A 27129-nucleotide genomic window follows, 5' to 3' on the forward strand; every position below is an offset into this window, starting at 1 on the left:
AGCCAGGCTGCAGGGGAACCACCACCCTCTGGCCGAGACTCATCAGATCAGGATTTATTACCAGGTAATTCTGAGTGACAGGCTCCTCAGCAGCTTAATAATCACCCCAGGAGATGGTGCATATTTGGCACGGAAATGGGGAATATGCTAATCATCCCAGCAAGACTTGTCTGCCATGTTGTCGTCATGCATCAACATGCCAGCGGAGACGGGCTGTCACGACTCTGACAAGGCAGAACCTGACCTCAGCCAGTTGCTTGGTTTTTTCCCATGACTGCCATGAAAAGGAGGAGAGTGAAGAGCACCCATGACCCCATCCACCTGCCAGGGAGTGTGTCCCAGCAGGACTTCATGTGCTCTGCACCCACCACAGCTGTGCTGAGGGAAGTCCAGGAGATATTTCTGTTGCCCATCAGAGCTCTGCCATCAGTGACAAGTATCGGTCAGCTCGCACTTCACAATGTCAGCACATCTGGGCAGTTAGCAGCCCTGGCCTGGGGCAGAACAATTCCCACCATGGCCCCATAGAATCATAGAATCGTCAAGGTTGGAAAAGACCCTTAAGATCATCGAGTCCAACCGTTAACCTATCACTGCCAAGTCCATCTATACCATGTCCTCGAGCACCACATCTATCCGTTCTTTAAATACCTGTAGGGATGGAGATTCAAGCACTTCCCCGGGCAGCCTGTTCCAATGCCTGACTACCCTTTCGGTGAAGAAGTTTTTCCTAATATCCAACCTAAACTTCCCCTGGTGCAGCTTGAGGCTGTTTCCTCTCATCCTATCACTCGTTACTAGGGAGAAGAGGCCAACCCATTAATGAGTCCTAGCCCACAGCATTACCTCAAATACTGTGTCATCACTATCCTCTGGCCAGGAATGGTCTCCAAAAACCATCTATCACAGCCACACACTCCAGACAGCTCTCTTGAGTTGTATCCCCCTGCACAACCATTGGTTCCCCCCAAAACCTCAGAAGTCTTCCATGCAAGACCAGCTTCCAGGCAATACCACTTGCTTCATCTTTAAGTTCAGGTACTTTAGATTTAATTTGAAGCCACTCACAAATAAAAGGATCACTCATTTTTCTACAGTGAGATGGCCAGCTCTGGTACTGCCCACAGTACCAAAAAGTCCTACATCACACAGCTAAATGATTTTTGGTAACAGAGCAGCTCTTCAAGGAAAATATTCAAAGTCAAACGGTCAGATGGTCCAGTGTGGAGAGACATTTAAATTTTTCTTTCTCTTTGCACCGTAACATGCTCTCAGTGACATGCATGGAGGAGATGCATGCTTGGAAATATATATTGCATATATATATATATTATAATAATAATAATAATAAATTATTGCATATATATATAATAATAATATATATATTGCATGGAAATATATTGCATATAGATAGCCAATAGAAATAGAAGAGGCCTCTGCACATACAGGACAATCATGGAAAGTCAAAGACTTTTTGCATACTGCTACCTATAACACAATAAAACCTACGTGCAGAGGGAAGCTGAATGTTTGGGTTTAAAAAAATAAATAAATAAAATAAAAAGCATGAGAAACATTCGTGCCATTCTGGCAAAACCTGCAAAACTATAACACGTGTCCAGAAATCAGGGTCCAAAGCAATGTAATGTGAATTCTGGACACTAGGCTTGCTAAGGTGATAATTCCTTCCCATTTTAAGCTTTGCATCCTGCATGGCTCCGTGCCGGCTGGCTGGCGTCCTGCTGGTGCTGCTAGGGGCAACCCGGAGAGCGGAGTGAAGCACCAGGACACACCGCACAGCTTCCCCTGCCTGCTGGGCTGGGAGGGAAAGCACACGGTGAATGGGAAGAGAGAGCTAACACGCTCCCACAGACGGGGTGATCAGAAAGTGACAGAACAGAAAGTCTCCCAGGCATAAAAAGGTAAGAAAAATAAATTACTTTTTCTCTTTGCAGTCTAAATAACATTTAAAATAATAATAACTTGTGCAGCATAGTGGCCTCTTTCCAGCCGTCCTGCACTGTTGGTGTAAGCACCCTGCTCACTCCTTTCCTGATGTTACTCTTGGGGCTTCTGGGGCAGCCTCAGCACTTTGAGGAGAGCGATGACATGAAAACAGTGACAAATACAGCATTACTATCAACAGCTTTTAGGCCACGAACCCAAAGTCCTGTTTAAAGATATTGTACCAATTTCAAAATATGCTGATTAGGGTGGATTGACAAGAGGCTCCAGACACCCCATTGGCACCACGTGCTGCTGTGGCTGCTGCCTCTGATGGAGCAGCCCACGACCAGCCACTGTTAGGAAGAGAAATAGCAGAGAGGGCAAGACAGAAGGAGGGGGAAACTCTGAAACCAGACTGGCTCAGGTAAGCAGATCCCAACCAAGCCCAAGGCTAAGTCATGTCAAACAACTGTGCCAGACCAAGGAACAGAACAAAGCTGCTGCCAACCCTGCACCAGTCTTGCAGCCGCTGCTGTCCCCCGTCTGCAGCCACACACCAGCACGCAATGCACAAGGTGCATTTTGGCATTTGCATGCCTGAAGTTTGCAGGGTTCTTTAGAAAGTTCAACCACAGGTAAATATGAAAATCCCTCCCTGTGCAAAGGAGCGTGACATCTACCGGCCGCTAATGCCTGTGTGGAGGCAAAGCTCAGCTGGAGCGAGGCACACCGGAGCCACTGCTATCATCTTGCTGTCAGGAAGAGAGAGAGGCCGTACCTCCTCAACTGCTGCAGATCTTAATGTGACATGCTGCTTGAAAATCTTGTTAGAAATGGGAAGAAAAAGCAAAATACAACCCTGCTGAGTCTATGATTATTATTTTACAGAGATGACAGATATAATTTAGAGCATAATACCATGGTAACCCTTTCAGATGGAAAGAAAGACAGCAACAGGGCTTTCTCTGGTGTGAGCCAGCAGGGAATATATTTTTAAAAAGCATAATCCACAACTCTGTCACTGCAGAGACCTGTCTTCTTTAATCAAGGGTAAATTGCCTGGAGCGTACCAATCAATTTAACTCTGCAGTGCATGGTGGGACCCAGAGACATGAAAAGGTGCCATAGAAATGCAAGGCAAAGTAGTGTCAGACTTTAACCACAGACAGGACCCACTACACTGGGAAAGTAACAGATAGCACCTTCCGATGAGCCCAAAGGGTTATAAAGGACTCAAGAGTGACCTTGCCCCTGCAAGAGTAACATCAGTAACACTAAGGTTCCAAGGACAAGGAACCATGGCTGCCATTCCTGCAGATCTTGCCTAATCCTGCTCCATCCCTTTCTTGCCCATCTTCCTCCACTGTGGTTTCCAGCCTCTCCTCACCCTGCAAGATATGACAGCAAATTTAAGCTGTTTATTACAGATAGGTTTTACAGTACTTGCTGAGACTTCTGTAACTGTTCAAAACCAGTCCATGAGACCAAGGGGTTGAAGATGATCATGGATTTTGAGGCTCCTTGTTATTCTTTTTCAAAATCAGAAAGGAGCATCCTTCAATCCAGATCCTAGTGGGTTTCCAGGTCAGCAGTGACCTGAATGTGTTTGTGTGTTCATCAGAGAAACCATGCCCGGTGCTGGCTTCCTTCTCCCCTTGGTTCCCCTTCTTCACCCACAGCCCTTCTCCCAGTCCCTACATCCCTGGAGACTTGTGTTCCCCTTTGGGGAGCCAGCCCCTCCATGGTGGGCATACACATATTACTCTGGTGCCACACAGGAGAGACCAGCTTATTTCTATGTGAGGGCCTGAACCAAAGTTTCACCCTATGGCTCTTGGCCAGCTGATGCCAGAGAAGCAGTGGCACCACTGAGAAAAATGCTGAGGCATTTAGGGTTGTCCTGCTGAAGGTGAAGTCCAGAGAGAAAAATCAAGTGAGAAGAGCGGATAAAATCATCGTTGTGTAGGAATACATGGGCTTTCCCACGACCTTCCCAAGTCAACACAACTAGCCGGTTCATCTCAGGGGACACCTACTCTACAGCCAAGGAAGCGTCAAAAGCAACACAGCTCAAGCAGTTCAGACAAGACACCCACACAGGGAAGGCAGGTGCAACACAGGAAGACATCTGTGTCCTTGAACAGCATCCCAGGTGGGATGTCCCACCATGTTTCAAAAAGCCCTAGACACCCACACTTGGGCAACAGAGTGAAACCACACCTGTGCCCCTGGCAGGGGGAGCCGGACAGCCTTCTGCCCTCCCCAGCCTTTGATGAAGCTAAATATCCTCACACACCTGAATCTGAGCATCTTAATCTGGAGCTAAATCCCACCCTCGACCTGCAAAGTGGCAGTGTCTGACAACAGGACAGTCACCTCAGGCTCTTTTCACCTCCTGTCAACAAGGTGCTTCAGAAACACAGTTCCTCTGAGTTCTTCTCTGTTTTTCCGTGAAGATGAGCTGAACTCAAACTACACATAGAAATGTCCGTTTTTCTCTGCTGAGGGAGAGGGCATGACTAGCTAGGCAAAAAGGAATCCCAGATGCTCAGATCTCCAGAGATGATCATTCCAATTAGTCAGGACAAACATGAACAATGCTTGACAAAGTCAGCCCACTGCTGCCAGTCGAGCCTTCAGTCCCTGGGTTTATAGGTTGCTCTTTTCCCCTTTGGTGTCACCAATACCTCCAATACCTTTATTTGTCTAGACAAATCTCTCTGGCATTTTGCTGTCATTTGGATTGAACACCGTCTGGAGTCACCTTCAGCTGAACCCTCACACTGAGGAACACAGACATCAGCCTGATCAGCTCAGGCCAGGTGGCAATGGATATTGGGTGCAGGAGGACAAACATGAAAGCAATAAGTTCCTGTATCTGTCTGCTGGAAGGAATTACTGCTGACTTGCTTTGGGGCAGTCTTCCTTGTTCTGTGCAACACTGACATGCATACCAGGTCCAAACTCATTCATTCTTCATTAGCTGAAGCAATTAAGATACAGGTTCTTGGAGTGTTTTGTAATGAGACAATTAGCACAGGACTCCTTGTCATAAGAGCTGTCAGGAAGCTTTGACAACGGGAATCAAGCTGGGCTTGTAAGGCCCTACTTAAATGTTTAGGTAGAGTATTAATATGTAAGATGGTATGATAATGCCAGAGCCACTGAACAGATTGCAAATGGAGCCATTGTTAACGATCTGTGCAGAGCCAGCAGTATCACAGTACAGAGGCAGCAAGTCCAGGGGTTTACTCCTCCACAGCTGCAATTTGCATACAGTTTGTGCCTTTAACAGTTATCATTGGCTGCTTATATAATTACAGAATAGCTGGTAAAACAGCAATCCCCAAATGCATTTTATATATGCAGCTATTATGCACTCAGTGTTTGACTCTGTCTGGGATTAAAAGGAATTTGAAAAAGGCATTATGCACCGACCTACAAGCCTTACATCCACCAATTCTCCATCTTTCCACAGGCCCTGGCAGCTCAGATGGCCTTGCTTTTTTGGTGTTTTTTTTTGTTTGGTTGGTTGGTGTCCTGGTTTCAGCTGGGATAGAGTTAATGTTCTTCTTAGTAGCTGGTAGAGTGCTGTGTTTTGGATTTAGGATGAGAATAATGTTGATAAGACACTGATGTTTTGGTTCTTGCTGAGTAGAGTTTACACTAGTCAAGGACTTTTTAGCTTCTTGTGCTCTGCCAGGTGCATAAGAAGCTGGGAGGGAGCATAGCTAGGACAGCTGACCCAGACTGGCCAAAGGGCTATTCCATACCATATGACATCATGCTCAGTATATAAGCTGGGGGAAGAAGAAGGAAGGGGGGGACATTGGGTGTGATGGCGTTTGTCTTCCCAAGTAACCGTTACGCGTGATGGAGCCCTACTTTCCTGGAGATGGCTGAACACCTGCCTGCCGCTGGGAAGTAGTGAATGAATTCCTTGCTTTGCTTTGCTTGTGCGTGTGGCTTTTGCTTTACCTATTAAACTGTCTTTATCTCAACCCATGAGTTTTCTCACTTTTACTCTTCCGATTCTCTCCCCCATCCCACCGGGGGGGAGTGAGCGAGCGGCTGTGTGGTGCTTAGTTGCTGGCTGGGGTTAAACCACGACAGTCCTTTTTTGGCGCCCAACGTGGGGCTCGAAGGGTTCGAGATAATGACAGATTTAATTGGAATGTGCTAGATTGAATTTATAGCTGTTACTGCTCTTTAGGTATTAATCAGCAGGCTTCTGTACTTGCCATGGGGCTTGCTTGCCTTACTGTATATTAGAGTATAGTGCTCGTTAGTGGCTGCTTTTTGCTTTTGCTACTTGCTGAACTGCTTATCATCTTACTGTGCTGTGCCTGGGAACATTTTGATAACAACAACGGCCATGCCCTGGGCTGGCAGATGGCCAGGGCATCGCTGCTGTTTCTGCACTGCTGTACTGGACAGGCTGGAACTCCAGTGTGAACTCGAGTCAAAGGGACTGTGACCTGTGGATGAGTCCATGTGGGAGCAGGATACCCCAAAGCGCCTGTGGACGTGGATAAGCCCATACCAGAGCAGGTATGTCTCGAAGAGTCTGTGGCCATGGTTATGTCTGTGCCACAGCAGGTATACTTCTTGAAGGGATTGTGGCCCAAGGATAAGTCCACGCTGGAGAGGGTACACCTCGAAGCATCTGTGGCTGTGGATAAGTCCGTGCTGCAGCAGGTACACCTTGAAGCATCAGTGGCTGTGCATGAGGTCATGCTGGAGCACCTCAAAGCGTGTGGCCATGGGTAAGGCCATGGTGGAGCAAGTTTACTTCTGAAGAGAATGTGGCTGCGGGTAAGGCCATGGTGGAGCAAGTTTACTTCTGAAGAGACTGTGGCTGCGGGCAAGGCCACGCTGGAGCAGGTATATCTCTGAAAGCATTGTGGCCCATGGAGAAGGTCATGTGGGAACAGGTGCACCTCTAAGTGACTGTGGCTGTGGATAAATCCATGCCACAGCAGGTATACCCCTGGAGAGACTGTGGCTCATAGACAAGGCTCCACTTGGAGCAGGTAAACCCCTAAGGGACTACAGTCTGTGGATAAGTCCAAGCCGAAGCAGGGGCAAGGGGAGGAGTCCATTGCAGTGTTAAACCCAATGGTCTGGTCCAAAGGGGCCAGGGGTGGAGATTGTAATGGAAATACCTTTAAATTGTTGTAACCCAGGATTTGAGTTGCATGTTATGAGAATTACTATAACAGGAACCCCTTGTTGCTAGCCAGGCTAGGAGCAAGGGGAGGAGTTCATTGCAATGTTAATCCTGGCCCAAAGTGGCCAGGGGTGGAGATTGTAATGGAAATACCTTTAAATTGTTGTAACCCATGATCTGAGTTGCATGTTATAGGAATTACCATAGCAGGAACCACCTGAACAAATGGAGGAGAAGCCTTACAAGAAGCAGTGCAAGTGCAGCAGTAACCCGACCTGAGCTGGCTTTGGTGCCCAATAACTCCACGCAACACACCACCTCTCCTGTCCTGAGTGATCACCATCACCGATGGAGCCCAGTCACGGACTAAATGAACCCAATGGACATTATGTGGACATTTGTGGATGTTTATGGACATTTTACAGACATTTTACAGGAGTGGTCCATAGAATAAGTGGGGTGGTGGTTAATGAGGATGTATTGGATAATGTGGGACCTGAGCATGATGTAAATGGTATGGAATAAGGGGTGGATACTGTCCTGGTTTCAGCTGGGATAGAGTTAATTTTCTTCTTAGTAGCTGGTAGAGTGCTGTGTTTTGGATTTAGGATGAGAATAATGTTGATAAGACACTGATGTTTTGGTTCTTGCTGAGTAGAGTTTACACTAGTCAAGGACTTTTTAGCTTCTTGTGCTCTGCCAGGTGCATAAGAAGCTGGGAGGGAGCATAGCTAGGACAGCTGACCCAGACTGGCCAAAGGGCTATTCCATACCATATGACATCATGCTCAGTATATAAGCTGGGGGAAGAAGAAGGAAGGGGGGGACATTGGGTGTGATGGCGTTTGTCTTCCCAAGTAACCGTTACGCGTGATGGAGCCCTGCTTTCCTGGAGATGGCTGAACACCTGCCTGCCGCTGGGAAGTAGTGAATGAATTCCTTGCTTTGCTTTGCTTGTGCGTGTGGCTTTTGCTTTACCTATTAAACTGTCTTTATCTCAACCCATGAGTTTTCTCACTTTTACTCTTCCGATTCTCTCCCCCATCCCACCGGGGGGGAGTGAGCGAGCGGCTGTGTGGTGCTTAGTTGCTGGCTGGGGTTAAACCACGACAGTTGGTTTGTTTTGTTTCCGTCTTTTTTTTTTTTTCTTCTTTCTTTTTCCCAGATGCCATCACATCAAGCATCACAAAAGAACATGGACCAGCTGGATGAACTGCAAGGTGGGTGGAGAACCAGCTGGGCCATGAGGCTCAAAGTTCTAACTGGAGGCCAACTACCTACCAGCGGTGTTCCTCAGGGGTTGGTACCAGGGCAGTATTATTTAATGCCTTCCTCCATGACCCGGGCAGTGCACTCTCAGCAGGTCTGCAGATGATGCTGACCAAGCAGTGAGGTTATTACACCAAAGGGAGGGACTTTGACAAACTGGAGAAAAGCTGTGCGATGCTCAATCCACTTTTGGGTCCCCCAGTACAAGAAATACATTGACATACAGGAGCAAGTTCAATGGAGGCCACCAAGACTGTAAAATGATGGAGCACAGGACATGCAAGGAAAGGCTGAGAGAAATGGGTCTGTTCAGCCCAGGGAAAAGGTGAAGAGGAATCTTACTGCTGTCTACAATTACCTAATGGGGAGTTATAGAGAAGACAGAAAAAATTTTTTGGAGGTGCATAGCAAAAGGACAAGAGGCAACAAACACAAATTGCAGCAAGTGAAATTCCAATTGAAATAAAAATACATAAACTTCACCATAGAGTGGATTTAGCAGTGCAGCAAGTGCCAGGGAGGCTACGGGAACTCCAGCCTTGGAAACATTCAAAACTTGTCTGATCAGCCTGACCTAACTTTGAAGTTGGCCCTGCTTGAGCAGGGGGTTGAACAAGAGAGCTCAAGCTAAATTATGAATATATGAAGATGTATTGAATGCAACACATGGAAATGCATTCCCAGAGTCCAGAGCTTCATTCACACTCAATTTCAGGAAAAAAATTGTGTTCCCGCAGAGCTAAACAGGAAATCAGAAGATCTCAAAAACCCAAGAATATTTAAAGTAAGGAATAAGCAAGAATGAATAGCAAAAGGTCAGGAAGGATTTCCAGAAAAATTGAACCACGATTTAAATAAACATTATGAGCCCAAGAAGCCAGACTCCCCCACTCCTGCAGTCATGTGATAAACGAGAAGCCATCTCAGCTCCTGTCACTGCTCCTACCCTCTGGCCCAGCGTCTAGATCTAGCAGGACATTTTGTAATATCCCAGAACCTTAGCACCTTTCAAGCAGACTACAGTTAAAATTAAAGCTTCCCATTGAAATGCTTCTTTTCTCTCTCTCTGCCTTTCAAAGCACAGATTAACTAGAAGCCAGGATTTAACATGACCCACATCTAGCGTCAAAGGCTGCTGATGTTTAGCTGGGCACAGGTGACAGGTCTGATTCGTTCTTGACACAATGGAGTTATTAACTTTTTCAAGGTCCTGTTCTTGGATTTGCCATTGCCTGTCATTACTTCAACTCCTGTCTGATGGACCAGATCACAAGGCACCGAACTTTCAATACCTACTTTGTAAAACAGATATTAATAAGGACAGCAACAAATTACAAACTGAGGTTTTACAACAGGTTATGGTATTTCAAACCTCTTGATTTGGCTGCTGAGAACTTTCTCAAACTTTATTAATCAGCCTTAAACTCTGAAAGGCTCTTTAAGCAGTAATATCTACTGCTTCAAAGCATGAGATTTCAGGGGCGGGGGGGGGGGGGGCGGGGATGACACACACACGACGGGAATCTCCACTGTTGGAAGAAAACATTTCTAAAGCTGAACAACTTCCCCTTGGTACAGAACCGGCTCCAGTGGTAATTCAGTTTCAGCAATTAAGTCAAAGCTGGTTTTGATTTGTTTATCAGCTCTTTAAATGCCATCCTTCATGCACATGCTGAGTACCTGACCACTGAGGAGGTAAGAGGATGTGCCAGTATAGGCCAACAAACTGTACTGGCTCTAGGCAGACCAGTTGTTGAACTAGTTACCACTCTCCTGTCCTCAGGACCAGTAGTAGCCCAGTAAGTATCCACCACCTGCTTCAGTGCAATAAAATAATTTCCCTGTGTGGTGGAGCAGTGCCATTAGTCCCCACATTTTCTCATGTAGAACTGAGGTTCACAAAGACAAGCCCAGCTCCATCACACTCACCAACAGTCACTTAAGTGCTGAAGTCAGGAGCCCAAAGCTCCCTTCAGTTGGTCCCTTTTACAGACAGAGCATTTCAACCCACCCAAAACCTGCACCTCCTTCTGGAGCTATTCTTCCCTCCCCTTGACCACAGGAGGCTGGAAAGTAAATAAGCTTCTAACTGATATTCCTCAAAGCCATGGGTGATGGCTCTGGAATCCATCCAAAACCAATCAGGAATTAGGGAGTGGCCCAAGGTCATCCCCTTTACTCAGGAGACACACATGCTGTGTCATTGCTAGGTGGGAGACTGCGTTTGGCTCACCAAGGCTAGATGGGCCAGGGCAACACATGTCCACAGCCTGCCATGACCTCAGAACAAGTTCCAAATGCCACAGGACAGTAACTGCACTTACTTGGAAGACATTGGAGAAGTCTCTCAGGTTGAAAACGTAGTGGAACTTGATAGCTGTTGGCGGGAAAGTAGCAGCTACTTTCTGATGCAGTCCCAGGGCCAGGGCAATCAGCTGCTGAGCTGATTTTTGCACAGCCACTGAGAAATTCCCACTTGTCAGGTGCTGCATTAAAATGGTGCTGTAGATCCTGAACAAGGCCTCCTGACCAGGGATGGAGAGAGCGAAGACACAGAAGTGACGCTGAGGAACAGAAAGGAAGACGTGGAACGGTCAGAGATATGGGCAACCACCTCTCAAGCAAAATGCCCTTGAGGACTTGATGTGATTGGATACAGTGCTAAATAATCTCATCTAGGCAGCCTTTCCCACAAAATGTTGGACCAGATGATCTTTTGAGGTCCCTTCCAACCTGGGATGATCTATGATTCTATGACTTCCAGTCCACCTGAACAAGGGTCTTCCAATTTCCCAGCAGAGAACAGCTGGCAAGTGACATCATTCTGCTCACTAAACAAGGGATTTTCAACTGCATTTCACAACTGCTACACTGGAAGTTCAGTCCATTGAAGAGCTGAAGGTCTCTGAAGGTCCCACCGACCTCTGATGAAGCCCAGGCGCTGTTTCTGTTAGGAACAGACCCTGGAAGGTGCCATCTCCCAGAAGACTACTATTAATTTGGAACTTGCAAAGACAGAGATGCCCGTTTCCAGCCATGGCACGCTTCTTTTTAACACATCAGAGTCCCTTACTAAAGAGGAGCCAGGGCCTGGGCTGAGTCTTGTCATGAGATTTCTCCACGAGGGAACCAGTTTTGCTCTCTGCTATCCAGGCTCCCCAACAGCTGGCAGGTCCCTGCCTGCAGTGCTATGAGCAGGACCTGTCCCTGCAGCAGCTACCCCACCGAGTTATGGGCGCTCTTGCATGGGCACCCGTTTCTCAGGGTATTTCTCCACTACTGCTCACATGCCCAGCTTCTCTGCCTACAGCATGGCAAACACCCACCACGCAGCTGGGAAGGGCACTGCCCCTCTGGCTGCCATTTGTCCCCCTCGGATGCCAACAGGACCTGCTCAGTGGTTTTGATCTGCAGGCACAGAGAACAGCCTCCGACTAGGCTCTGCCACTCCTCATGGCTTGGAGAAAAGGGTAAGTGATCTCAGAACTAATAATAACCAGCTCTATGACCCAGATCAGGCCTCACAGCTCCGCAAAATCAAGCCCTGAGGTTTAAGATCTCTTCCCAAATCTATACTTCTGTTACCATCAATACTTGTACTGTTTTGGGGGGAATTTTTTGTTTTTGTTTGTTTGGGTTCCGCCCCCTACACCTCCTTTTAATTAGAATACACTGACAACTCTATCAGGAAGTTTTAGAAACTAGAAGGCTTTAATGAACTATGTTCCAGAGGCAAATATGAGCTAAATGAAGGCAAAATCTGTCTGCATGAACCAGAAGGCTGTCCTGAAAGTAGGTGTTAAGCTGGCTGGCAACTTGTGACTTCTTCCTCCGACTGAGCAGCAGAATGTGAGGAAAAACAAATAATGGAATAAGGGAGCAAGTCTGCTGCTTCACCATTAGGAATTACAGTCACTCAACAGATTCACGCCATTTCTACTGATAAAATGACAGTGGGATCTGCCAGTGGTTTTCCTCTGGCCTCGCGCTTAAATAATCCACCCCAAAATAAAATCAGTAGTGTGCCTGCTATGGCACAGAGCTTTACCTGCAGACGTGGGTTGATGGTGAAACTTCCCGCAGTTGGGTTCATGCATGACACGTACTGCACATTCGTGATCTCCTTCAGTGACAGCTTGGTCCTGTCGTACCTTTGGGCAAAACAAAAGCAGCGGCACAGTGACCACAGCCTGCGAGCAACAGAGCACATGTCCACGGGCTGCCAATGTCCAGTTGTCTTCGGTGGGGTCAAATTCTGCATCTCACCAAGGCAGGGCCCAGGCTTGCCTGCATGCCTGTACATGGCCTGGCACATGAGTCCTGCTCTTGGTGGAAATTTTTCAGCTTCAACAACTGTAGCTAATATTTCTATAAGCTATTAACAAGCACTGAGCAAAGCCCACAGGTTGTACCAGTCACTGCATGGAAACTGTAGAAAATTGCAGCAGTGCATCTGGTTCAAGCCAGCCTGGGACAGGGGCAAGCAGGCTGCCTGCTGCCAGATACAGCTGCCCACCCGCTGCCTGCATGGGAAGGATGGGGAATCTGCCAGCAGAGCCAGGGGTGCAGCCCCAGGAGCAGCCCCAGCAGGATTAGTGCCAGGGCCAGGGCAGCCCAAGGGTTGCAGCGAGCTTTTCCCATCTCACTCCTCACCATCCCTGGAGCGAGCTGCAGTCCCACAGGGCTGCAAAAGGGGGCACCAAGTGTGCAACACCCTGGTGGGTGCTGCTGAGAGCACGGGCAGAAAGCCTGGACATGCCTGGGAGGGGACACACAGCATGTTGTGTCCCCCCGTCCCTCCAATGCCCCCATGCAAGCAGCAGAGCCCTCTTTCTGCCTGACTGCCTGACATCCACAGCCCAAAATTTCTGCCTCCCCTCCACTGTCTCCATACTTGGGAACCTTTTGGCCAAGCCCAGGCATGCATGCAGCGTGGGGAGAGCTGCAAATATTGCTGTCCCACGCAGTGTTGCTGGCTACAGTGTAAAATGCACTGATCTCCTCCGAAAACACGGTCACTGTTTCTCCTTCAAATTACCTCTGCCTCGAAAATGCTTGTTTGCTGCTGCCTGACTGAAAACAATATTAGGTGCTCACAGCAGGGGCAGTTCCTCCCAGCTGAGGCCGAATCCATGGCCTTCCTCCATATCACAGGGCATTGAGGCTGAGCATCATGCTCCCCTTGCAGGCTTTGCACTGGACCATAGTCACAAGCCGCAGCAAGAGCAGAGCAAAGTTCCTCTCGACCAGGCTATGAGCAAGTGAGTTTGTTTGCTGGGAACAGGGGAAACCCCAAGGGTGCACAACTCTTGGTTCACCCAGAGCCAGCTCCAGCCCAGCCCAGGTGGATGCGATGGCAGATACGGGATGGGAAGGGGAATCACGCTTTGACCTCCTCTCAAACCCCATCCCCAACACTGGAGCTGAAAAAAAAAAGCGTCTCGGACGACCAAGCCCGAGCAGCCTCCTACCAGTGGCCATAGTCCAGATGTTGCCTGATCAGCGTATGGGGCTGCACTGTGCCATAAGCATCCACTTCAGGCATGTTCAGATCATCGATGAAGTAGATAAGCTTCTTGGTACCTGGAGGGCCATAATTTCTGCCAGCCTTTTTATCCAGAGGCTTCTCAAGCACACCTGTATGGAGGCAGAGGTGAAAAGCTAAGCTACCGGAGGGGTCATTGCTGCAAAATAAAAATGTTTTCTCAACCCAGCTTGATACCATGCTGTGTGTAGCTATAGCTGCCCCAGGAGGAGCTGAGCTATGCACAGGACAGGCAAGGCTCATCTCGCAGCACAGGGGGAAGCCCCTGGCCCCCTCCAGCTGGCATCTGGGCTGTTTATTGCTTTTCGGGGAGGAAGAGTTGACCTCGGCACAAGATGCTGCTCACCAGCAGGATGGTGGCTGTCCCCGAGCTGTGGCTATAGAGCAGCAGGGAGCCCTGCACAGGGCTGGCAGGGACCCTTGGGCAGCTCTTCAGCCTGACTTGACCCAAATCAGAAAGCTCTCAATTCCTCCTTTCAAACAAAATATGGCAAAACTAAGCCTCCTATAAAAACAGGTCTACTTCAGACTGAACAAAAGATTTCATGCAAGATAAAGCCTTTTGAATCCCTTCTGCGTATTTTTTTTAGATTAAATCTTGCTTGCTGGCGTTATTCTGATCCATACAACAGAGCAGCGAATATCCTCTGCCTCCTGCCCCAGCTGTACAGAGACCACACTGTTAACACGGGCAGTAGTGGCTGAGCACTGGGAAGGAAAAAAGGAGATGCTATAGGCACAGAAGCCCATGAGCAAAGCTGATTTTGTGAGTGTAGATGCATTTTTTTACTCCTGTTAGACAGAAGTAATAAATGATTTTGGGGCCAAATCCTGGATGTCTTCAGGACAAACAAAATAATATTTTTCATTTAAATGCACCAAACACCCACAAGTTCCCTGATCCGGTCCCCAGCATTACCCAAACCTCCAGATAATGTGACAAGACTAATTTCCAACACAAGCTGCCAAATTACCACCTACTTTTAAGTAGGGTCATGCATAAGCAAGGGAAAGCACAGAGAGAAAAGTTTCTCATTTCAAAGCTTTGGAAGATTTTAATTTGTTTTAGCAGAAGGCTGAAGTTATGTGCTGGTCTAGATTATAAAATATGGGGAATATTTATAACGCTGGGGTGATATTTAATAAAAATCACCCCACATTTCTGCACATAATGCTTTATAGGTTATTGATCCCTTTGCAGCTCAAGCAACCTTTACTGACTCAGTAAGTGGAAAAGCAAACACAAGCCGCTTTCCTCTGCCCAGACCCTGGGATGGGGTCTCTGCCATGTGCTTACTTGGAGAGCATCCTCAGCCTCAGGGGCTCACTGCTATCCCGAAGACGGAGGCAGAATTTGTTTCATTTACACCATTTTGGTTTGCCAACAGACCTATAAGGTGCTGTATAGCAGCATGGTAAGTAGCAATTCCTTGTAGTTAGGGAAGACTGGCAAATGCAAATGGGACTGGGAACTTTTCTAAAAATCTCCTTGTGAAAACGTACACTTAAGCCATTCATTATCATGTGCAAAAGTTATTAAGGAAGATTTATATTCTGTTTTTTTCAGACCACAAATCTTTTAAAACACCATTTTTTTACAGCTTCGGTGAATTGCAGACAGCTTGTCTTTCCCACTACTCAAAATTCAGCTGATTTCTTGTCATAGACAGTTGCTGCACAAAGGAAGGAATTGTGCTAAGAAAAATGATGAATCTTTCCTCAGTGGAGTCTCTCTCCCCTTTCAATAAAACCACAATATTTGAAATTTCTGGTAGCAAGTTAAATTAAGTGTTTCAAATAAGCACTTAATTTAAATTTAATTAGTCCTTAATTAACATATAAAATCAGCCCTTTTTGAGGTTAAACAAGTATGCAGGAGATTCATCACACTGAAATGCAATTACTGGGGATCAAGTGACATGTTTGTGAAAATTGCATTTTAATTCAAAGCCGTATCTCACAATAATAATAAAGGGTCCATGTCTCTGCCTCTGAGATCCTGACATACTCAAATTAGCACCTGAAAGAAACAGTCACTGCAAACGAGACTTAGCAAGTGCGGCTCCTCTTGCCTGCTGGCTGTTGATCAAGGAGGGGTGGAAAAACCTCAAACCAAAAAAAGAACATTTATTGCAATTTTCTCAAGGCAGATCTGGAGTGGAAAGGCGCTGAATGACAGGAGCAGGGCAGGAATGTGTGGAAGCCAGGGCTACGTCTGAAGAAGGAGCAAGGAGGAGCAGAGGTCCAAGAGGGCACAAAGCAGAGAGAGCAGCAGACCAGAGGTCCAGGGCAATGGGCTGAGAGAGCAAAAAATGCCACAGAGGGTGGAAGTCAGTCACAATACACCAAAGCAAACCCTCAAACTGGCCCCAGGCTTGAGCAGAGAGGGTGTCTGGCTCCTTTTAATGCCTATGCACATGGCACTTCTGTAAGCCACAGGGCTTGCAAGGATGGTTTGAACTACATAGCTGTTCTTCCCCAAAAGGGGCTCTGCACCTTATAAACCTCTGCACCAACAGGCACCTTGTCTAAGAAATTACTGACTTTCAGGTTTTTAAGTAAAAAAAAAAAAAACAAACAACATTCCAAAACTGCTTTGTATCCATGTTTTACAAATTTAAAGAGGTGCCTGCTGGGGAAAAAAAAGCAGCCAACTGACAAACTACACAAAAAGGGACAAATTAACTCTAAAAAATGAGCAGTAGGCAACCAGGCCAAGCAATATAAATCATGCTTCTCAATGCAAATCTCACAGCCACATCTTCATCCCCACGCAAGATGACTTGCTCCTCTCTGCAGAGGAAGAAAGTCGCCGTCTCAGCCCATAGCTCACGGCCAGAGTAAATAGGGATGCGCTGCCAGGTCTGCCTGTATAAATCTCAACACCTGCACACACTCACCCCATCCAGATGGAGACAAATGAGTGTGCATTCCCTCACCCAGGCAGCTGGGCAGACAGACAGACAGCTCAGCCCATTTACCAGCTCAAGGGCATTGCAGGGAGACCCCACACAGGGAGAAAAGGAAAAGAGGCACCTGGGAGGGGAAAAGAGAGGCTCTAACCATCACACCACTCAGGGCTCAAAGACTGGCCAAAAGGTGAGATTTTACCCATTTTTTTACTTGAAGGACATGTAACCCAAATAATTTGCATTCACACTGTAGGCAGAGGCATGGGCACCATGCCGTGGGGCTGGTCAGGACAGGCAGGAGAGGCTGGGAGGGTGGGCACCAGGAGGCCCAGAAACTCTGCAAATCTGCCCCAGAAAGCTCCGACGTTGGCCCCACGACACAGCCCCTGTTTACACAGCACGGGCTGAGCCTGTGCTGTCACTTCTCTGCAAGCAGATCAGTCTCAGAGGGCAATTTTAAGCTCTGACATCTCTCTTAAAATGTTTGCAGTGTTGGGAGCCTGGCAGGGCATGGATGAAGCCCCAGATGCTTATTGCCTTCAGCATCGATCTGGGCTGTGAGCATGTCCCCACCCAGCACTGGCTGGCCAGGAACAACCCGGATGGTGAAGGTTAAATCCTTGGTCTCACTGATGCTGCACAGATGGTTGTCCTGTATAGGACTGGGGGAGCAAAAGGATTTCAGGCTCTTTGGGTCAAACCAAGCTATATAAAGGAAACATTTTGCTTTACGATGACCCACAGCTGTTATTCAACTCAAAACAAACGAGGTTGTTTCATTCCTGGTTAATAAATACATGTAAAAAATTATTTTATCTCTCTTTACGTCAACTGAAAGTGACAACATCATTCTAAAATGAGCAACTTTTCAAGGATTCCCTCCTTTTTCTTTGCTTCTGAAGAGCCTCATCTTGGTCCCAAACTTCATTTTTCACTGATGTGCCAAAATCCTCATCAGCAATATTCTTACGGGCTTCCTCAGAGCCAGCAATTCCCTGGGGCTCTGAGGCCCCCAAGGTCAGCAAGCCCTGCGCCCCCTGGGGAGGTGGGAGTGCAGGATCAGCTCCACGGGAGCACATCAGGCTGCAGCAGGACGTGGAGGACAGCACCAGGAACAGGCAGCCCTGGCTCACAGCCTGCACATATCCATTAGCACCAACCTCACTGCTAATTGGAATGCAATTCCCATCATTGCATCCTGAAGACAGTTTGGATCCTAGCCAAGAAACCCATCCTATTCAGCATGGGCTTAAATTCAAGCATATTAGAGACACACCTCAAGTCAAGTATGAGCTGCGTGCTGTACAAAACAGCAGCAGATTTAAGCATGTGCTTTAGCACAGCCCTGAATCAGAGTCATGGTGTTCAGAATTCAAATCCTCATGTTGGAAAATGTCATCTTCCACAAAACCAGGGGTCTGCTGACCTGAGAGTTTCACAGTGGGATTTAAGAGCCTGCAGGTGTCAGTGCAGTGCCCACAAACAACACAGGCAGCTCACTCACAGGTGTTCGCCTGAGTGTCACAGTGCACATCCCACTCCAAACCTCACCAGATGCCCCAGGAATTCAGTAACCTGCCAGCCAGAAGTCCCATGGCTCAGTTGTTGCCTTACCTTGCAGCATGGCAGAGGTGGTGTAGTAGTTAAAAGGGACTTTCTTCACCACATATGCATCCGTGTCCAGTGAGGAGAGCTTGTCCCCCACCAGCACAGACTTCCCTGTGCCGGCATTGCCCACCAGCATCACTGGGCGCTGGCGCTCCAGGAGCCTGTCCATGAAGTACCGCACACGGACCGTCTCAGCGGTGGGCACCAGGCAAGCCTGAGAGGGGCATAATGAGCAGGTAAGAGTCCCCATCCTTGCCACAAGCCCACAGCCATGTTCTGAGGAGAAGTAAAATTGGGAGAGCCAGGAATGAGTGAGGTGAACGCAGTTTCTAGATTGCACTAGGAAAGGAACAATATGCTGCTGCCAGCCATTAAAATCAAACTGTCTGTACAGATTAAACCTCGACAGCCAGATGCTGGGAGCAGCATCTGGATCTCCCCACAAACACACATTTTGCTAAAACAGTAACAATTTTTACAAGTCATCTGCTCACTGTGGCACTTTAAAAGGAAAGAAAAGCATGGCTGGCAAATGCAATTCACTACCTGCAGAAACTCATTTTTTGTCCAAATCATAAAAACATCTCTATTTTCAGCCAGGCACAGGATGACAGCATGGTGTCTCTGGGGCTTTGTCACTACATTGTCTCACATCCTGCAGGCTGCACTCCTTGGCCAAATGTACCCTCCGTCATGCACCTCCCGTCCTGCACCCTGGGCACAGCAGCTCCTGGGTCACTGGGGTGGCTCTGAGCCTGCCCCCCATGTACATCACTCATATTTGGAAGATGGATGGAGGATGTGTCTTCACAGTCAAAGCACAGTAAAGAAAGATGGGTAATTTAGTTGTACCTCATAAAGAATGTCATCCTTATTATGAAGTGCTTGACCTTCAATGAAACTTCATTGAAATACCCTCATACAGTCACTAAAATGTATGTATTCCTCCCAGACAAAAAGTATGCAAGGTTCACATACCTGTAATGGCATTTCTGGATCGAATTCAAACTGGGGAATAAGTTTAGACCAAGGCTCAAACTTCTTCGTTTCTGGATCGATGTAAAAGTCAAAGACTGTGCCCTGAGAGGGAAACTTGATAGTCTTGAATTCTGCCACCCACCACTTGCTGAACTTCACTCTATAGTCCACAAGCTTCAAGACAAAAAGTGGAGAAAATATGCTTATCTGGAGAAATTCATTAGTGAGAGAGAATGTTATCAATCCCAGTCCACCAGAGTGGGACTGGTCCTTAAAATATATTCCGCACCATAATGATCTTATCCTTTTTCCTATTATTAAGCCTAATTTCTCATTTTCTTCATTTCTTCTCATCACTCCTATTTATTCACCTAAATAATTCATCCTCTGTGTTGATCACTCTTGGTATGTCTGAGATTAGATAGATTGATCAATTTGAAAAAGAGAAATACGTGCCTATGACTAAACAGACTGCTTGATTGATTCTTGGTGCCTACTTCTTCCAACAGACAAGGACACAACATCCATCTACATCTGTGGTCATGGTTAGTCAAAGCATGCATACTAAAGCCTTTCCTCATAAATCACACCACTCTATTAATACTTAGTTGTTGTCTTCTGTCCTCTTTTCAAGCCACAATATTTTGGAGAAGCAGGATTGCAGACACTAGTATATCAGAGCACCAGAGAGAGATCTAGCAGGACTAGGGAAGAGATTGTCCCCCTGTACTCGGCACTGGTGAGGCCGCACCTCGAATCCTGTGTTCGGTTTTGGGCCCCTCACTACAAGAAGGACATTGAGGTGCTGGAGCGTGGCCAGAGCAGGGCAACGAAGCTAGTGAAGGGTCTAGAGCACAAGTCTTATGAGGAGCGGCTGAGGGAACTGGGGTTGTTTAGCCTGGAGAAATGGAGGCTCAGGGGAGACCTTATCACTCTCTACAACTACCCGAGAGGAGGTTGTAGCGAGGTGGGGGTCGGTCTCTTCTCCCCAGTAACAAGCGACAGGACTAGAGAAGACAGCCTCAAGTTGCACCAGGGGAAGTTTAGGTTGAATATTAGGAAAAATTTCTTCACTGAAAGGGCTGTCAGGCACTGGAACAGGCTGCCCAGGGCAGTGGTTGAGTCCCCATCCCTGGAGGTATTTAAAAGACCTGTAGATGTGGTGCTTAGGGACATGGTTTAATGATGGACTTGGCAATATTAGGCTAACAGTTGGACTCAATGATCTTAAAGGTCTTTTCCAACCTAAATGATTCTATGATTCTATGACCGTGCCCTGTTGGCTCTGCTGTGTTTCTACACTGCCATATTGCCCTGGTAGCACCCGCTTTCTTGTCTTTCTCCATTATATCTTTCTATGCATGGAGATTTTTGAGCATCTGAATTTTTCCAAGAGGTGGGGTGACAGTTTTGCTTTAGATGCTGGGTCAGGACTTGCAAAATGTGCTTAGTCCCCTCCCCTGCCCCAGGTCTCCTGGATGACATTGGGCCAGTCACTCCACCTGAAGGTCTTCCCATGCAGACAACGGGGATTACAGCCTTCTGCCCTGGGGAGAATTAGGTGGGGGAAGGAGGGGAAAAGTGTTGTTAAAAAGATGTCTGTGAAGTACCGGATGCATGATTTAGCCAGTTTTAACAGCACAGTTTCTTCCTGGAGCATCTGCGGGTCTCTTCTCCCCATAGCCATTCAATGTGCTTTCCCAGGCCAGAAGCCCAGGTGGGACCACTGACACATTGCCTATAGACTGCTAAGCCTCCATCAGGAAACCTGGGTTTGCAGCTGAACTGAACAGGCTGTCCTCTGTAAAGTCTCCTGAGCCACCATCCATCAAAAGACCAGAGGATTTGAAAAACACGTTATTAGTATCCAGGATTTTGCAGTCTCGTGCTATTCAGAGAGGCAGAATAACTGTAATTCTCCATTCTCCTGTTGGTATAACTCCTTGGCGCCAGCAGCAGAGTAGCCTGCAGCAGAGAGGGACTGCTAAAAGCTTTCTCACAAGGGTGCCCTTACCCCTGCGCAGGCAAACTGCCTGCAGCTGCATTGTGATGGGCTGCCCGCCCTCCCTAACCGAGCAGTTAAGTGGAGCTGCTCCAGCCCCAGCTCTATTGCCAGAACGGTGTCGAACTCAAACTGCTTCCTTAATAAAAACCCCATATGGATTTCTGCTAATTTCAGAGCCTGGAAATGGCAAATATATTATCTGTTTTTATACAGGGGCCCCGCTCCCCACCAACAAGCGCAGAGTAGCAGGAAGCCTTCCAGACTTTCTCCTGACATTTCGACAGCAAAAGGTCAGCACGAAGGGCACCTTCAATGGAGAGCAATAAACAGATTTTATATTGGATCATTATTCATCAGGCTTCCCCTCACCCGGACTGCTGTATCCTCGCACTCTCAGCTCTGACATTTACAGAGCATCACAAGCGGCAATGCACAGTCCAGCCTCAAAGTCAAACCTCCCAGGGGGATGCTGTGCCTGCGCAGCACAGCTCCTCCTGCAACCACACAGCAGCCCAGCAAGAGCATGCTGTGCCAAGGCCACCACTCCCGGGGGAGCCAGGCAGACAGCAGGCAGCAAAGCCTGCGATGCCAGGGACTGACTCTGCTAGGGCGCAGGGAATGCAGTGTCCGTCTGTCACGCGACCACACTCCAGCCAACTTGCTCGAGGAGCTATAAGCTCCTATAATTAATTAGACAGCAGCTTGTACTGCTGAAGCAAGGACAAGCAGTGCTTCCCAGGCTTTGTTGTGTTGTTTTTGTTTTAAGTCACCCTACACTGACAACACTAAGGCTGAGTATTTCCCAGCTGGCACATAGGAAATGGAGGGTTAAGTCCTCCACAAGAACCAAGAAAGCTGGTCTCACACAGGTCATTCAATGGCCGCGAGGCATGATGGTACCAAGTGAGCACCAAGCTGAGCGTGGCCTGTGTTCTTTATCACTTCCTGAAACACCTGCTCCTTGGCATGAAGCAAAGTGAAGAGTCCAGCAGATGTTGTTGGTCTAACATTGAGGCACATGGAAAAAACATGAAGAGACCCCAGTGAGCACTTGAGCAGCCTCTGAGAATGGCAGGGTCTTCACCCAAGCTAGGGAAGGATCTCCAGTGGAGATCCATGGAGAGACCTCCCACATAATCCAGACAACACACAAGCCCACTAGAGACCAGATATGGATCTCTGAGCCCTTGACAGCAGTGTCCTGTCACTGGGCAGACCCACACATCAGGATGACATGATTTAGACCTGGGGATGAGGTATCATTTAGACCAGGAGATGCAACCACGCGACAGGTTCCCAGCAGAGATTGGGCAGAACCAGAGTTAGCAGCTCCAGCAGATGCCAAATGTACTTCCACTCACAGGCTTTACAGCTACTCACATTGTGGCTCCTCACTGTGCCACTTGCTAAAAACCTGGTACTCAAAATCTAGGTCTTCAGGTGCCGCATGTGCTCTTAGACCCCTCTACAAGTGCCTCAGGTTTCTCCTGCTTGCCTCTGAAGCAGTCATGTTAAAAACCTCCAGCTTGCACAGCCATCAATCTGGAAACAGCAATGCGAACAGAGGTTGGAAAGTCGTCCTGCAAGCATGGGCATGAAACTATGGAATGGAGCCAAGGGTGGCCCCAATGTCAGCAGCGTTGGCAGCAGGGCTCTGACACACAGCCCGCTGTCTTCATGTCCATTATTACTGTTAACAGTTGGAAGTTGTAAAACAGCAGCAGCTTTTCCAATTACTTGGAAATCAAGAGACAGCCCTGCTGTGCCGAGCTGAGCCATGCAGCCAGGAAACAGGGCAGAACGGGGCACAAGAGCGAAAGGAAATGGCCATTTCTCCTCCCCTGTGCACAAGACATGGGGGAGAGACAGAGAACAGGGAGGTCAGAGGCAGCAGCAGAACTCTGCTTCCCCCAGGCACTTATGGAGAAAATCCCTCCCAAGATCCCTGTTGTTCACATGCTACAGCTCCCCTCAAAGCAGCTCTGTTTCAGCCCTCTGTGCTTCTCCCATGTTTTAAGGGCCAGGACCTGAAAGGAGGCTGAAAATGTGCAGTATCAAATGCTGACCTTCAGAAAACTGCCTTATAATAATATCACCATGCAAGAGATCACACCCACCTTGTCTAATGCAAGCTGATGGATTCAGAGGCTGATAGCTGCAATTAGTTCATAGGATAGATGTACTGTGGGAAGCAGCATGGAGAGTAGTGCCCTGTCTTCCTCTGCCTCTTGGACATGAGCATACTTTGGACGTCAGAGACACCTCTAGTGAACCACAGCCTGATCAATCCACCTGGTCCAAGATGATCTTGGTCTCTAGATTGTGCTCTTCACCACTACAGTCTTGGGTGTGGGCATCCATCCATCAACAGCTTGACTGAGCCCATCTGCTCATGCCAGAGACCACCCAACAGCTGGCTGCCCAGAGGGGAGTTCAAGCTGAGTGTCTACAACCACCAACCTCAACCTCCTCAGCATGCTCCCAGCAAAGAGTATTTCAAAGAGCAGAGCCACCGTCTACTTCCACTTAAGTGGAAGCACATAATCCCCAAAGCCCATCCTGCCCTGCTGACCACCCCTCTTTCTTATGTACTTCTATCAGAAATTGAGGACAGCCAATTCTTGACATCCACCTGTGTTTAATAAAAGTCTGGTTTGTGTTATATAAGCCCAACATCTACCTGCGCAGTCAGGTGGCTGAAAGACTGCTCCGCTGATATATTCATCTGGTAAGTCAGACTTAATTTGATCCCATTATGCACATCCACAGGCCTCTATAAATTAACCTAATGTTTCTTCCCAATGAAATGTGTCTGCATAAGCAAACATCCCTCCACCTTTATCACTTGACCCCTCAGTCATTCTCCTCTAGTGTTACACCCTGGATAACGAGGTCTTTAACAAAAGGAATTGTTGCATTCAGGTTTCTGGTTTATTATCACCTATATGAGAGCCCCAGGAAAACAGCATTACTGATATAGTGCTATGTTTTGCAAAGTATTAAAAAAAAAAAAAAAAGGAAAAAAAAAAGGCCTGCGTAAAAGATGCTGAAGTAGCATCTTCCTTCTTACCTGGTCTTGAAACATTGATCCACCAAAGGCCCAGACAGCAGCAAAGACAAAGTAAAGTTCATAAAGCTCCTTGGGACAGTCGGGAGGTGTGTTCTCCTCCGTCAGGAGGCATTCGAGGAGGTAGCACAACATCTGAACCATACTCTGCTCAGGAATGGGAATAATCTTCTTAAATCTAAGGGATGGAAATGGAAAGCACGGGAAATATAATTGGGTCCAGCAACATAGTCGCTCGCAACCCAGGAAGGCAAGCCTAGAAATGCTTTTTCAGAATATTAGCATTTTACTTGTCAGCAGTATGTGTCTTATTCCCGGGTACAGCAATAAAGAGAACACCCATTCTCTCCCTCGGACCTGCTGGCACCAGCACACATACAAGTAATAACAGTAATCAGAAGTTTCAAGCATTTTAAAACTTTGATCCTCTTGAAAGAAGTAAAATGGAAGACTTGCTAAAGGCAATGATTTCCTGTGAACACGATGAGTTCAAAAGCGGTCAAATAGAGGAGTAATAAAAGAAACCCTTTCATCTTGCCATTTTACATTCATTTAAACTACACTTACAGAATTCCAAACTAATATTGTAGCAGCACTGAATTCCTCCATAGAGTAATTATAGCTATTTGAAAGGTTGGTTCTACAATTTCTGAATTAAGCAAGCTACCAAAATACTCAGCTCAGGGCTGCGTGCAGCTAATCCCATGGATTTCACTGTCTGACACAATGTTCAGCAAATAGAGTGGGAAATCTCCGACGAGCTTTGCTGCCAACAGCTATAATCAGCTTGGTTACCCAGGGAGCAGCTCCCTAGTAAGATGCCCAACTCCTACTTCCAAAGACCACTGCTTTCACTAATGCAGCCCCTTCTGACACATCCCCATTGTGGCTGACAACTCCCATGCTCAGTTGTACACTGATATTTTATTTATTTATATCAAATGAAGGTGCAACTACGGGAAGCAAGCAGAGGACGGGAGAAGCTCCCTTACTCAAGTTTGCTGGGACTCTACTTTGGCCAGTCCTCACCACAGTATGAGTAAGAGAGCTGTGTCCCAGGATGATAAGCAAGAACAATATGACTTCTCTGTGGGCACGGCTTTGAAGATAACTCAAGCCAAAGAGCACCAGGGCCCTTCCAAATATCCAGGTTCTTCATGTTCATTGGATTGGTGTCCAGCCATGAAACATGCCCAAGCTGGATGCCCACACAGACTGGCTTAATTTTGTTCAAATGCATCAGGAAAGAAATTCAAGAGAGAACTGCCTGTAGAGCAATCCCGCCCTCTCCCACAGACACCAACTTCCTTCTCATCACCAAGGGGCAGGAAAAGAACCGGGAAGAGGATAAAAGAGGATCTGCTGTCTCCACCTTCCACGCTGCATACTGAAAATTTTCTTCAGCAATGGTCTGAAATCTGCTCTATTGAAAAATAATTTGCTTAGTGAACTCAGGTCTATCCTGACATTTAGGAGACTGAAAAGACCTTCTCTTTAGGATCTCCTGGATTTACTTTCCAAGAGATACAGAACTGGTACAAGAAGTACAGGAACAATCAAATCAAAATCCGATGAAAAACAGATCTGACCAACAAAGGATGGGCAGGAGTGTCAGCTCCCTCACCTCACCCCATTCTTTCTGTGAGCTTAAGCCAATGGTGCTCAGGGCTCTCAGGGGCAAGGAGGAAACCAGCCACCCATGCCACATGCAGCACAATCCCAGCTCAGCACAGCTGGTCTGGAAAGCGGCGAGTGTCCCCCTGCCCTCGCCAGCGGAGATGATACAATCACTCTTCAGACGGTACCTTGTTCTGAGGGTGTCCAGGCAAATTGGCAGGTACTTATCAAACAAAATGGTCAGGTTGGCTCTTTCAGACTGGATCTCTCGCTTGTCAATCCAGCTGGTCACCGGGGGGTTCCAGCCCAGATCTGATGGGTTGATGTACAGGATCCCTTTAGGCCCAGGGTAAGAGAGAACATATAGTAAGGGCATAGCAGATACTATTCCTTTCCTGCAGAAGAATTTCTCAGCTACTTTCACACAACTAAAACCCTGTCAAATATGCCTGGGTGGCCCATTGCCTACCCCTTCCTCCTGCCCCTCTGCGGAGTAGAAACATTAACAGTGAAGAGACTTAACTCAGGAAACCAGGACACCTTTCATGACCCTCCCCCAAATTCAGGACATGGTCTTGCCTGAGTCATGTTATTGCTCTGGGCCCCATTTCCCCGTGTGTAAACTAGGGGATGTCTTCATTCCATTCTCTTGTATTTCATGCACTTCTCCAGAAGATTAGGAGCTCTTCGGGATAGAGACTGTCCCTCTCCTCATCAAGTCCATACAGGACTTTGCACAACAGAAGCACTATCAGCAATGCTGAAGCCATGGTCACCCATCAACAGTCAGAGACCTCTGGGTAAATCTCCAAGATGATGACAGCTCCCCATATGGATTTGGGGTCAGGATCCTCAGTTTGTCCATGTGCTTCAGGAACCTACCGTGTCCACCAAAGGCAGCTGTGATCCCAGGTTGGGAATGTTCAAGACAGACCAAGTTGGACAACAGAAGACTGGTTAATGGCACTAGATCCTACTTGGTCCATGCAAAATCCCAGTGTGAAGCTCAGG

The 27129-nt window shown here is 47.5% G+C and overlaps 1 protein-coding gene across 1 annotated transcript in view; it reads right to left on the bottom strand.

Annotated features, from left to right (window-relative positions):
- Positions 1–27129, bottom strand: part of DNAH9 (dynein axonemal heavy chain 9) — a gene marked incomplete at both ends in the record, with an annotated part of 219762 nt that overhangs the window by 132014 nt on the left and 60619 nt on the right. The window contains 7 exons of the mRNA XM_082326558.1: positions 10711–10950; positions 12435–12537; positions 13858–14023; positions 18458–18665; positions 19430–19603; positions 24505–24679; positions 26307–26454. Coding sequence (XP_082182684.1) covers positions 10711–10950; positions 12435–12537; positions 13858–14023; positions 18458–18665; positions 19430–19603; positions 24505–24679; positions 26307–26454 — 1214 coding nt within the window. The remainder of the gene's footprint in view (positions 1–10710; positions 10951–12434; positions 12538–13857; positions 14024–18457; positions 18666–19429; positions 19604–24504; positions 24680–26306; positions 26455–27129) is intronic.

This window comes from Platalea leucorodia (assembly GCF_965183815.1).
Source record: "Platalea leucorodia genome assembly, chromosome: 14".
NCBI lineage: Eukaryota > Metazoa > Chordata > Aves > Pelecaniformes > Threskiornithidae > Platalea > Platalea leucorodia.